General features: G+C 37.4%; 1 protein-coding gene across 1 annotated transcript; it reads left to right on the forward strand.

Moving 5' to 3' along the window:
• Positions 1-9,618: 9,618 nt before the first annotated feature.
• Positions 9,619-13,300, forward strand: LOC113756105 (isoflavone 2'-hydroxylase-like). Its single transcript, XM_027299900.1, has 2 exons — positions 9,619-10,506; positions 12,680-13,300. Exons 1-2 carry the CDS (start codon positions 9,619-9,621, stop codon positions 13,298-13,300), a joined length of 1,509 nt encoding a protein of 502 aa, XP_027155701.1.
• Positions 13,301-14,037: the final 737 nt, after the last annotated feature.

The following is a 14,037-nucleotide window of genomic DNA, read 5'->3' on the forward strand; positions in this document are numbered from 1 at the left end:
TAAGTTAAACTACCACCGCTTTCACTTTTTACAGCAATGAATAATTATCATGTTTTATGCTTTGTGTACGTATGACCGTATAATATTGTTCCAATTACGATCCCCTCACTCGTTCTAACCACATTCATCAATTTGTTATTGATTTGTAGTGTATCCCTATTCTGTTAGTCCTGTTAATAATATTATCAATTGAATTTAAATGGGATAAATTTGAAGGTCTTAAGAGCACAAGGTGTCTAAAAGTGAAATTTAATATGGTAAACCAAGTCAACCCAAGATTCATATCACGTATTCATCAAATCCATGACTCCCTTAATCTTTTGGATTTTTTTTTTGTGAACTTATGAACTTAATATTATCTGAATACTTTGATGTGGGTAGCCATTCAACCAAATAATATACAAATTTGTAACCCCAAACAAAATCAGTCTGTACATTTATTTTAGGTGACCTGGTCAGGGTATGCAAAGAAATAATCTTCTGCCACTACATCACATTCCTGCAAGGACAGTTGTAGAGATGGAAAAGATCTTAAACGAGGAACTTCTTAAGCTAAAGAAATGATTGCCAACATGAATCAATTAAAGAAGGAAACTGATAGTGATTTAATGGTCCTTTGGAAATAGGTTAAAAACTAAATTGCACGAATGGTTATTGTATGTATTCATATATCATTAGACTGCAATTGCTTTGCAGCTGTTTAGATGTTGACGTTCTTTAGACATAAATCCTGAATCGAAATCGTTTACCATTCATACTGAACAAAACTAGAGTATAGGACATCAGTACATGAAAAGTCTTGCTATTGCCGGACATTACATGCAACTTTACTCGCATCTCGTCCATAAAATGATCATTGCCTCCCGAACCTTTAGCTCTTATCTTCAATTGTGTGGTTATATATATTACTGGCCATTGATGGGCACGGTCCACAGTTGTCAGTCGCTATCGTGCATAGTCAGCACAGTAGAGACTAACACTTTTTGTAATTGTCGGCGCTACCGTGCACAGTCAGCATGGTAGAGGCTGACTTTTTTTTTTTAAAAAAGCAGTGATTTAAAAAAGTTCTTTCCTGCCATGCCCAGTCAGCACGGCAGTATAGTTTTGTACATACCCTTTGTCAGACATACATTTGATCGACTTTTTTTTTTTGGTATATTTTGAGAAATTAGCCGGGTGTCGAAGACTGTCAGAAAGATTCTGTCATCGACCATGTCCACATGGATTGTTTCATAATATAGATTATGGGCCTCACTGGTGGGATTCATATTGGACTCGCTTTCATAGTATTTTTTCCAACAAACGATAACAGATTTCATTAATATTAACACTTGATAATACAAGTATTAATTACAAAAAGGGGATACTACCCTCATTTCTTTCATCCCTAACTCAATCAGCCATATTGGGAAGTCATTTTCCCATTCAATGTTATGCACTAGTTTAACTGCAAAATGAGCTAGTGCATGACTGATTTCATTTGCTGCTCTAGAAATAAACACAAAAGAGCACCTGTTAAAGCCTTTTCTAAGATCCTGTACATCCTCTAGAATAGTTGCAATGCTGTACTCATATTCACTGCATCTGTTAATTTGCTCAACCGCTGATTTGCAATCTGAATGTACAATGATTTTCTTCCACCCAGCTTGCTTGGCCATCAGTAGAGCATTTCGTACTGCGAGTGGCCTCTTCAATGCTCGCTGTTCCTTTCCTCTGGTGCACAATTCCTTTAGCTCTCATTATGATTCCTTTCCAGTTTCTTGCAATGATCCCTTGTCCAGTCCTGATCGTTTTTGCAGAGATGGCTGCATCCGTATACAGACATACCACATCATCCCTTAATTGCTCATTTCTTGCTTGTTGTCCACTCCTACTCTGGGTTGCTCTGCTCTCCTGCTTAGATTCCCTTTCCTGTTCAAATTCCAACCACTACTCTTGTGTTTTTGTGCAGTTTTATGAGGTTCCTGATGAGCACTATAAAAAATTCTCTTGTTTCTGGCTTTCCAGATGTGCCAGAATATGTTAATGGTGAGATTATCTCTAGCTTGACCTTGTTCCATCGAGAGTGATTGCATAGCTTTCTCCCACCATAGCCATATGTTATGTTGTTCCTCCTTTATTCCATCCCACCTTACTGGAGCCATGCGCCATACCTCTGCTGCATTTTCACAAAAAAAAAACAAGTGTTCGATTGTTTCCACCTCTTCTCCACAGCAACTGCACCTTCCATCTCCTTTCCCTAACCTTTTGTACATAATCTCGTTTGTAGGTAGGCAGTTTTGTAAGCATTTCCACATAAAATGTTTCAGCTTTGCCTTTACATTCAGGTGCCACAATTTCTTCCACATAGTATGCTTTCTTATTTCCCAGCTCGATTCTGCATCTTGTCCTTTCTTCCTGCAATGTTTTCCTTCTGCCTGTCTAGCTATTGCGTATCCCGTCTTTGCTGTGTATGTTCCAGACTTGGAAAAACACCATATCAACTTGTCGTGTCTCCTTCCAATACTCGTGGGGATGTCTTTTATCAGCTCAACATCCTTGTCACAAAACCACTTCTGGAGAAGATCAGTGTTCCATTTTTCGTCTTCTATCAGCTCACTCACCCATTGTAACTGGCAGTCCTCAGGTTTTGATCTGCTCACTTGGCCTTGGTCTGAACCAGAAATCCACTTATCTCTCCATATACTCACTGATTTTCCATCACCAATTCTTTTCCGTAGTCCAGTCAGAAGTAATGTTTTTGCACTATAAATACTCTTCCAACTCCATGAAGCTGTGGTTTGAGGGACTTTGCTCCATCCAGTTTGGGTTCTTAATGTATTTTGCCTTCTTACCTTGCTTACTAGCAAATTTGGAGATGTTAGGAATCTCCAAATTTGTTTAGCAGCAAGGCAGTGTTGAAAGCCTCCAAGTCTCTAAAACCTATTCCCCTTTTCCCTTGACTTCTGATAGCCTCTTCCAACTTGCCCAGTGTACACATGTCCCTTTGTCTCCCTTTCCCCACCAAACTTGCTATTGTTGCTGAAATTTCTCTGCACAAGCCTTTGGGGAGTCTAAAGCATGCCATAACGTACGTTGGCATAGCCATAATGACAGCTTTGATGAGAACTTCTTTTTCCTCCTTGACTCAACAACTTTTGTTTCCACCCTTGCAATTTTGTTATTGATCTTACTCTTTCACAAAACCAAACACCTGTGATTTCGATCTGCCAATGGCCATTGGTAGCCCAGGTAAGTATCATTCCTTGCCTCTCTCATATTGTCAAGGCTCTCACAGACCTCTTCCTTAATTTTTTTCAGTGGTGTTCTTACTATAAAAAATAGCTGATTTGTCAAAATTCACCACCTGACCTGAGCTTTTTCCATATCTTTCCAGTATACTTTCACCTTCCTTGCCTCCAGTTTGCTCGCCTTACAACACAGCAATGAGTCATCTGCAAAAAATAAATGTGAAATGGAAGGACTGTCCCTACAGATTTTGATTCCTGTTAGCTCCCTCTCAATTACAGCTTTGTGGAGCAGACAAGACAGCCCTTCTGCACAGATAATGAACAAGTAAGGTGATAAGGATCCCCTTGCCTAATCCCCCTATTTGGTTGTATATGTCCTACTTTTTGTCCATTTAGGTTGAAAGAGTAAGAAACTGTGGACAAACAGGTCATGATCCATTTAACAAATATAGGACAAAACCCCATTTTCATCATCAGTCTACCCACAAATTTTCATTCAACTCTATCATAAGCTTTGGACATATCCAACTTAATAGTCATGAAACCTACACTTCCCTTTCTCCTATTTTTCAAAAAATGAAGTATTTCATGAGCAACTATGACATTATCAAGAATCTGTCTGCCAGGTATGAATGCAGAATTGAGCGTTGCTAATACAGAGATGTAGCACCTTTTTCAATCTATTAGCAATGATTTTGGAAATAATCTTATACAGTACAGTGCACAAACTTATAGGTCTGTAGTTCACCACTGAAATTGGGGAATCAGTTTTTGGGATTAAAGAAATGATAGTTTCATTGACCACTTTAAGGAGGTGCCCAGTATGGAAAAAGCTGTTAATGGCAGCCACTAAGTTCTCCTTAATAATAAACCAGTAGTGCTGAAAAAAAAGGGGGACATACCATCCGTCCTGGTGCTTTATTAGGATGCATAGAAAACAAAGCTTGTCTGATCTCTTTCTCATCCACTGGTCTAATCAGCTGTTCATTCATCTGACTAGAAATAGTGCTTGGTATCTCTGCCAGTATATCCTCAAAGTTTTCCGGATTCGTAGAAGAAAAAGATCGTTAAAATACTCACTAAGTTCCTCCCCATCTCCTTTTCATCCTTGCACCAGGTTCCATCATTTCTCTGTAAAGTACTGATTGTGTTCCTTCTCCTTTTTGCCATCACAGATGCATGGAAGTAAGCTGTATTTCTATCACCTTCTTTTAGCCATTTACTCCGTGCCTTTTTGACTCCAATACAGTTCTTCTCCTTGTATGCCTTGCTCAGCTGGGATTTGAGCTCTGCAATTCGACCACTCTTCCCCACCGCATTCCCTTCTTCTCTAATTGCAGCTTTTCTTTTACCTCATTTACTCTTACCTTGAGTTTCCTTGCACCGTTTTCCTCCATTCCAAGATAGCAATTCTACACTCTTTTATTTTCCTGGTGACCTTGAACATTCTGGAACCAGAGATAGGCTTTACTCCAGGCCCCTTTGATCACCTTCTTTGTTTCTGGATCCTTTGTCCATTCTTTGGTCAAAGTAAATCTCCTTCTTCTCTTGTGTTGTCAGGATTCGTGTCTATCAGCAACATTGAGATGATTCCGAAGCTTCGGTTTCTATGTGGGTACATCTTGCTTTTTCATGCATATCCATCCACTCAGTGCTACATAGACACCTATCCAATCTCTCCTTAACTTCACCATCCCCTCCCAACTATTTCTCCATGTCCATGGTACCCTTGATATCCTAAATCCATCAGATAATTTCTCTAATGAACCTATTGAATTCCCTAAAACTTCCTTCAGCTCTCTCTCGGCCTCCCCACTTTTCCTGATTTGATCGCAGATCATTGAAGTCACCCACTATTACTCAGGCTTCTTCCCAGTCTTTTTTCCTTTCCTCTATGTATTTCCATGTTCCTTTCTAGTGTTACTGTCATTGCTTGCTTGCGTAAACACACACCAACCACCAGTACGCTGCAGTCTGTTGTCTACAATACGTGCGCTGATGTACCAGTCTGTGCTACACACTTGCTCTATCAACACCTCATTGTTCCAGAAAAACGCAAGTCCCCCTGCTCTTCCTATGGCATTAACGATATGGCCATTGTCAAACTTAATCCTCCTTTGTACCTTCCTCATAAACTTTTCCTGATTCTTTGTTTCACATAAAAAAAACCATATTAGGAGAGTGGAAGTTTAAAACTTCCTTTAGCTGGGGAATTGTCAAGGGGCCTCCTGCACCTCGACAATTCCACACCACAGCCTTCATTTACACCTTGGAGGCATAAGGGGGTTAGCCTCCAGTTCCCCAGTTGTTCTGGCACTTAGAAGTTCCAGTTTCATGAGTTTAACTTTTGGTAACACTTCGTCATCCTCCTCCATAGGTTGTACTCCTTGTAACAGCCCCTCAACTTTCCGTTTTCCCCCCAGTTCCCTTCTCCCCTCTGTGTTAGTGGTTGTTGTGAGAGAAGTCTTACTTGGCCTTCCCCTTCTCTTGAAATGACTTTTTGCTTCTTTTTTATTTATTACATCAACCATTCTGTCATGCTGTGCCATATCGATCGCCTCTAGACCTTCACCTGCTTCAGACACTATCCTCATTTGCTCATTCCCTCCCCCATTGCTTTCCACTACCATAATTTCATTTCCCGCATGCTGCTCAAGCCTACTCTCATTAAGCCTTTCCTCGGACACCCTGTCCTCCTCTCTATTACTATCAGTTTTTTTGTTCTCCATCCCCTCATCCTTCCGGTCCTTTAAGATTTCAGCCCTATCCTCATTCTCCTTCCTCATCCTATGTTCATGATCTCTCTTTTCCTTTCCCTCCAGTATCCCCTCATTTCTTCTCACAGCTATTATATTATCCTTTTTTACAGTTACCCCAACAGGTTCCTGGATATTTCTGTCCTCAGCTCCCATTAGCCTTCTTTCTATCCCCTTTCCTGGGTCCTCTCGTCCTTTAAGAGGTGAGACCATTATATTTCCAGCTCTCATCCATGCCCCATACTGTTCTACTTGCTGCATTGTTCCCTTCCTCCCCTCCACATTGCAGGTTTTGTCACTGTGTCCAATTATACCACAACTATAGCAAAAGTCAGGGCAACGTTCATACCTGAATTCTACCCACACTGCTTGCCCATTGCCTTTTATTTTTGTTCCTCTGATCAGTGGTTGTGTGACATCAATCTCTGCCAATATCTTCATATGTCTTCCTTCCTTCCCTCCATTGGGAGGATGATTACCTCCTTGACCGATTTGAAGATCAAGCCTAGTTTAAAACCCACCACTCTACTCATCCAATGAATCGGTAGATTCCATAGCTGCACCCACAGGAATGCATATTGAAAGAAAGTTTTGCCCCTCTCACATCCCAATTCCCATTCCCTAACCACTAGTACCTGATTATCCATTATCCATGGCCCTCCTGTCATTATTTTTTTCTTGTCCTCTTCTTGTTCCAGATGAAATTGAAATAGATTAGGACCTAACTCGGTTACCTTCATCCTTCTGGGGTAGCCCCAAGCGTGGTGAGTGAAGTTTTTGACCCCTGTGAAGTTGGCTATTTTGTCTCCTATTATTTTTCCAATCAAACTACCGTGACATCCCAAAACTCCTTTTGCAATGTCATCACCGCTTAGGTCTACACCCTCTGACTCTAGTTCCGAAAGCTCAAACCTTTGGAAAGCTCTTGCTAAATCCTCTGCCATCTCTGTGGGTTTATGCCAGTGATACCAAGCACTATTTCTTGTACCTAGAAAGACGCAATTGAGAAAACCAGTGTTAAACACAAGAAGTAAGAAAAACAAGCAATATTCACTATGTCTCCTACTAAGAGACCCAGGAAGAAAGAACGAAAGACTCTAAAAGACACAGGAAAGAAAAATAAGAAAAATAACGATCCAGCTACCGAAACGATTAAAGCTCCATAAATTTGTCCAAATGGATCATGCTTTGTCCGACACAAGTACTCCCCCACCCAAGCGGACCACACAGATATGTCCCCTCACAGGATTGATGAATCTACCCTGATTTCTGGAATGGTGCGAAAAGCTACGGTATTTGGGAAAGGTGTTTGAAAGATTCAAGCTTTTGAAAAAATTGAACCTTTGGATGCTTTTTGCCTCCCATTCTCCTACCCTGAGGAGGGAGTCTCTAAAAGTTAGAGAGGGATGCTCTCAAGGAGAGAGAGAAAGTTTTTGCATTTTTTTTGTGGTGGACTCGCTTTCATAGTATGCAACTTAGTGTTTTGTTCCGGTCTGCAATAAAAATTTTGCTACAAAATGAGCAAAAAGTCATATACTAATTTTTTTTTTGTACTTCAAAAGGTAGCAAAATGTACACACACATTCTTCATTCTTGAAAATATGATCTATGGAAATCAAAAAATCAAAATGCAATTTGAGTTCATCAAATTTACTCCATCCGTCCCATTGAAAGTGTCATATTTTCTATTTTGGGATATTCCAAAATATTTGTCATGTTGAAAAAATCAAAACACTTTTTAGTATCTTTTTCCAATATAATCCTTTTTTTTTAATCATATGCATGTTATTATTCAAATTTAAAATTTGAATTTGTGGGGATAAAATTGAAAAGAGAAACGCAAACATCACAATCAAGTCACTATTTTTAAAAAGTTGAATTTTCAAAACATGACTAAATAATTAGAACGGAGGGAATAACTTGCTTGATTGCCATTGTGCTCAAAATTTCTTAGCTGCGGCCACGGACGATAGAGTGGGCTATGTCTCTTCTTCTTAACCACCCTCAAGAGTTGCAAAAGGCTAGAGCTGAGCTAGATGAAACCATTTGTCAAAACCTTTTAATAGAAGATCAAGATCTTGCGAAGCTGCCTTACCTACAAGCATCATTTATGAATCGCAAAGATTATATCCAGCTGGTCCTCTCCTCTTTCCACGAGAATCATCAAGTGATTGCACGATTGGAAAACTACAAAATGCCCTCTAAAACTATTTGGGAGAGAACGACTCAATAGTTGGTACAGGTCTCAGTGTAGGGATGTAATTAAATTGAGTCGAACTCGAGTTTCATCATACTCGAGTTCGACTTGACATACAAAAATGATGCTCGAATTCGAACTCGAGCTCGAGCGAGTAGTATTATTGGAACTCGAGTTCGAGTTCGATACATTGCTTACAGAACTCGAGCTCGACTCACATGGGTTCGATCAATGAGAGTCATATCGAGCTCGAATTAGAAAATTTCATTTTCTTGACAATTTTTGAATGAAAAGATATTATTGACTTTTAAAAAAATTTATACGACTTGAAACATTTTGTAAATTCAACTATTCTTTTGGGTATAAGGCTAATTTTATAATAATAATATATTAAAGAATTAAAATTAAAAAGCTCGATAAGGTTTAACGATTTTCTAGCATTGTTTCTGGATACTTGAACTCGGCTTACTCGATTTATTGAGGCACTAGAACTCGACTCAAACTCGATCAACTCGAGTTCGAGTCAAGTTTTTGGCCGAACTGCCCAGCCTTACATCAGAGGCAATCTACAGCCCTTGCCAAGCCATGATTAAAGTTCTTGCTGGGATATGATATAGCATTTGCTAAAATACAATCTGCAGGTCTCTTTGTTTATTTGACTAATATTAGATTTATTGTACTGATTATAACGTACATTTTTGTTACTTTGGAATAATTTTTAGCTTATCTATAAAAATTTTTTTCTAAAATACAAGGTGCCTAGATTGAGTTTTCCACGAACATGATAATTTATGGCTTTGGATTCTCTACCCACTCAATTTCTGGGCCAATTTCTATTTCCACTCTTTTTAAGGACAACGAGTGTATAGTTGCAACACTATTTTAGTATATGTACTTTAATATTTTACAAGACATATTATTAGATATGAGTATTTGACCTAATGGTTTAATTTTTTAAAAAATTTTGTGAACTTTTTAGGCGTTTTGTAATGAAATTGTTAAAGAGGAGGCGAAGTAAGTTAATTTTGTTATTAGATTGTGCAGGAGGAGGTGAAATAAGTTAACTCCAGTTGTTATGAAACTTTGTGGAGTCCGTTCGTCCCACCAAATTTGCTTTTAATTCATTCATTGCTATTCCATAGCACACAAAAACGACGTCTAGTGACTGGCATATATTTTACTTTGTTAGGTAATTTTAAATGAGTTAGGTGTATTTTACAAAACATGGTACAAGTTTGGTAAATTAGTTTGACTTTAATTTCGAGTTTGGCTCATGTAAATTAACTTGCAAGCTCGACTCAAGTTGAACATAAATGAGCTTGATTTGAAATCAACTCTCTATTAAATCCCTGTGCGTTCCAACTCTATATAAGATGGAAAAGTGTAAAAGGCAATGCACACGAAGAAAAGCTCCTCTAACAAGAAAAAGAGCGCCATGGAACAAAATTTGTTGAGCACCATTTCCTTATTGTTCTTAACCTTAATTCTTCCACTGCTCCTTTTACACAAAAAAAGGCAGAAAAAATCTCTGCCACCAAGCCCTCCTTCCTTGCCAATCTTAGGCCATCTTCATTTGGTAAAACCTCCACTGCACAAAACCTTTAAGCACCTTTCTGATAAATATGGTCCAATATTTTCCCTAAGGTTTGGTAATAAACTTGCGGTTATAACATCTTCACCTGCTATTGCCGAAGAATGCTTAACCAAAAATGGCATTGTTTTCGCGAACAGGCCTTCTGGACTGTCTACGAAGTACCTCAACTACAACACTACCACTATGGGTACTGTACCCTATGGTCCTCTCTGGAAAAGACTTCGAAGGATCTCTACCATGGAACTCTTCTCAGGAACTCGCCTTAACATGTTTTCGGCAAATCGACAGGAAGAAACCAAGTTACTAGTGAAATATCTATACAAAAAATCACCCCAGAATTTTGCAAGAGTGGAGATACGAGCCCAGATGATGGAGATGACCATTAACAATATAATGACAATGTTTTCGGGAAAGCGGTATTATGGATATGAAATGGAAGACAATAAGGAGGCTTTGCAATTTCGGGACATTGTTCGGGAAATGTTTGAGCTGACGACTTTGAGTCCAGTGGATTATGTTCCAATTCTGAGATGGTTTGGTTATCAGAATCTGGAGAATAGAATGATTGCATTTCAGAAAAAATCTGATGAGTTCTTGCAACGTCTGCTAGACAAACACCGAACTTCTCCAACTGGGGATGGAAGGGGGACGATTATGGAAGTATTGCACTCCATGCAGGAATTGGAACCTGAATTCTTTTCGGATGATATCATCAAAGGTTTTATACTGGTACGTAGATTTAATACAGATTAGTGCTTAATGTCACTCCATCCACGTTCTAAAAAAGAAAGATTCAAACCCAAATTTGGAAATGATCATGAAAAATCACATTTACATAGGATTGTGATCACAGTCCTTTCCACCACTCAACAATCCTAAGTTTGAGCAGCTATATACTACTTTTATCCTTATTTATCATGCACTCTTCAATGTTTATATCACCTTTCACTTTAAAGCTTTAATTTGCATGATATGCTGCTTGAAATTTTTTGTGTTTGAATACGCCCTGATGATGATATAGTGGTACCTTTTTTCTTTTTTAATTTTTTTGATAAGTGAGAGATTTTAAACCAAGAACCTCTTACTTATAATTCCTCTTATCTTATCACCTAACTCAATCCTTCCCCTAATATAGTGATATTTATCAAATGAAATAAATTAACAGAAGGGAGAAATATAGTTTTGGTCCCTCATGTTTGGGCTATATGTTAAACAGGTTCTTATTATTTAGATCAAACAAATGTGATTGTCAAAATTTTTGATTTTCTTCGAATTTAGGGCAATTAGTGGAAAACTACAATAGTTAATGGTTAAAATCAAATAGGCGCTAGTCAAAAATTTTGAGTCTATAATTTTGATCCCTAATGCTTAAGAGTATTGATCTATATAATCCCTTAGATTTGAATATTTATGATCCCCAATATTTGGCCTATATATATATTAAATAGGTTATTATTTGGATCAAACAAATGTGATTGTGAAAATTTTTGATCCCTAATGTGACTTTATAATGTTGATCCCTAATGTTAAAGAGTATTGATCTGTATAATCCCTTAGATTTTAATAGTTATAATTAGCGTTTTAAGATGAAATTGCATTTCAAGCTGAAGCATGATGGTTCCTTTCATGGATTTCTGCTGCTTTGGCTCATATCAGCAACGATTTAGCCAAATTGAGAACCATTTGGAATGTACTAAGCGTATCATTGATCAAAACTTTAAAAAGCGCAAAGTGGAATAAGCACAAAATGAAAATGTGAAAAAGAAGCATGTAAGTGGCACATCATTTTCTCTTATAAATGAATTGCATAGTGCATAGGTAGGCAAAACCTTTTCTTGAATATCCAAATTTTTGGTGTTCCTTCAAATATTTCATAAAAAAGAAATGTAATAAATATCTTATACTTGTTGATGTACACACATAGATATATTACAAAAATACAACACTATTTTTAAAAAAATGTTTAAAAGAAGGTGAGAAAATAATTACTATTATTAAAATCTGGCGTTATAATTTACCATTTATCAATTTTCTTAGTGGACTTCATCACGGCAATACTTAGAGTAGTCTCACTTGTCACCAACCTCATGCCTTGAATCCTTCTATCTTTACCTCATTTAGATAGGAGATTATATGAAATATTACTTGAAATAATTATTATAATACTTTTTATGATGTGATGTATGTGAGATAAAAAGGTTGTTGAGAAAATAAAAAATTAATTAAAATTGTAATTGCAATACAAGTAAAATAATATTTAGAAAAAATATTGCTATTCAAACACTCTCGCTGTTACTTGTGGGACAATGTAAAACTAAACTACCAACTAACTTACAAGTCTGGATACTTCAACAAATTATTCTTGATTAAATTATAGATGTATGCTTAGTTTAAACTTTAGACTTCATTTTTTTGAATAATTTACTTCCTAAAATATGAAATTTATTCACTTTAGTCCTTAAGCTTCATTTTTAGATACTTTGCCCCCTAGAATATAAGATCTACCCAACAAAATTTTCAAAACTAATGGAATAGTAGGCAAGTGATGCTCAAAGTTTTAGGAGTGAAGTGAGATGGATTTAAGGTATCCAAATATGAAGTTTAAGAACTAAAGTAGAATGAATTTCATATTTTATGGGGCAAATTATCAAAAATGAAATTTAAGGACTAAAAGTGGAAGTGTAACCATAGTGTAAGGCTCCAGAGTGGAATTTAGCCACTAATCTTTCTATTAATTGCTACGAAAATTGGGATGAGTTAATGCAGTCCAAGCTCTTGACCAATTAAGCAACACTGATACATTGAGCATCAGTTTAGTTCGACCCCAAATATTGACAAGTAAAATTGCATTTTTTTCCCTTTTCCAAAAGTCTTAACTTGATTTTAATACTGGTGTGCCAAGATTCTACTAGCTGCTGGATCAGATACTTCATCTTCAACAATAGAGTGGACTATGTCTCTTCTGCTCAACCATCCTAAAGAGCTGGAAAGGGCTAGAGCTGAGATAGATAAAAACATTGGTCAAAATCGTTTGGTGGAAGAAGAAGATCTGCCTAAGCTGCCTTATCTCCAAAGCATCATCTATGAATCACAAAGATTACTTCCAGCCACTCCGATTCTTCTTCCACGTGAATCATCAAGTGATTGCACCATTGGAAACTACACCATACCCTCTAAAACTATATTGATGGTAAATTCTTGGGCTATTCATAGGGATCCTCAGCTGTGGGATGACCCTGAGAGTTTCAAGCCAGAAAGGTTCTTAGGCTTGGAAAATGATGCATACAAGTATAAGTTCATACCATTTGGTCTTGGTAGGAGGAAATGTCCTGGTGCTGGCCTCGCCAATCGGCTGGTGGGATTGACTCTGGGATCATTAATTCAGTGCTTTGAATGGGAGAGGATCAGCAATGAGTTGGTAGACTTGTCTGAAGGTATAGGTATTGCAATGTCTAAAGCCTCGCCGTTGGAGGCAATTTGCAAGCCTCGTGAATCCATGGTCAAATTTCTTGCTGGGATTTGATGGCATTTGCTCAAATAGAAATAAGTGGCCGTACGTCTATTTTGACTTTTTAAATTGCAACACTATTTTAGTAGTAGTAGATAATATGTATGTTAATGCATGACCAAAGGATAAAGATTGGTCCCAAAAAAAAAATGCAGATGGATCGATATAGAATATGAAAGAAATAAAAAGATTGTGTTATTTGGAAATGGATTAGCTCCACTTTGTACTTTTCAACTATACTTGCATTTTTCTTTTGGTCCTTGACGGGTATTTTACATACATACAAGTTAAAAAATACCGAATTACACCCGTTCACTGCAAGTATACAGGTCAACTAGTAGTTTAGGGTATATATCTGGTCGATCCCACAGGGAAGAGTGAACAATTACCGGTATTACTAAAGCTTCTCTATTATTTAGACTATCAATGAATTATAACAAATTTAACCTATTGAAATTATACAAAATGACAAATAAAAGCTCCTTAGGTTGTGGTATCCCTAACTACTCATGCAAGTGCTATATTTGGATCATTAATTACTACATCTAGGCTAGTTATGGTGTAATTTCCTTATGCATTTGAATCCTACTTTCGTAGTGAATCAATTATACTTATAACTAATCCATACCTATTCTCATGGTTGTGAAATTAGCTCCAAGTTCATTTCTTCAATGAAATTACATGAAATGAATCACTAAAAACCACATACATGCACCTCTACTTTCGTGAGTGTACTCCCTATGTTTAGCACT

This window comes from Coffea eugenioides, unplaced genomic scaffold (assembly GCF_003713205.1).
Source record: "Coffea eugenioides isolate CCC68of unplaced genomic scaffold, Ceug_1.0 ScVebR1_1982;HRSCAF=2928, whole genome shotgun sequence".
Taxonomy (NCBI): domain Eukaryota; kingdom Viridiplantae; phylum Streptophyta; class Magnoliopsida; order Gentianales; family Rubiaceae; genus Coffea; species Coffea eugenioides.

Bases quoted from the DNA above. Each gene is read 5' to 3' on its own strand.
- LOC113756105 (XM_027299900.1), top strand. From the start codon at position 9,619: ATGGAACAAAATTTGTTGAGCACCATTTCCTTATTGTTCTTAACCTTA. The intron at 10,507-12,679 runs GTACGTAGATTT...TGGTGTGCCAAG, and splicing joins TCATCAAAGGTTTTATACTG to ATTCTACTAGCTGCTGGATC.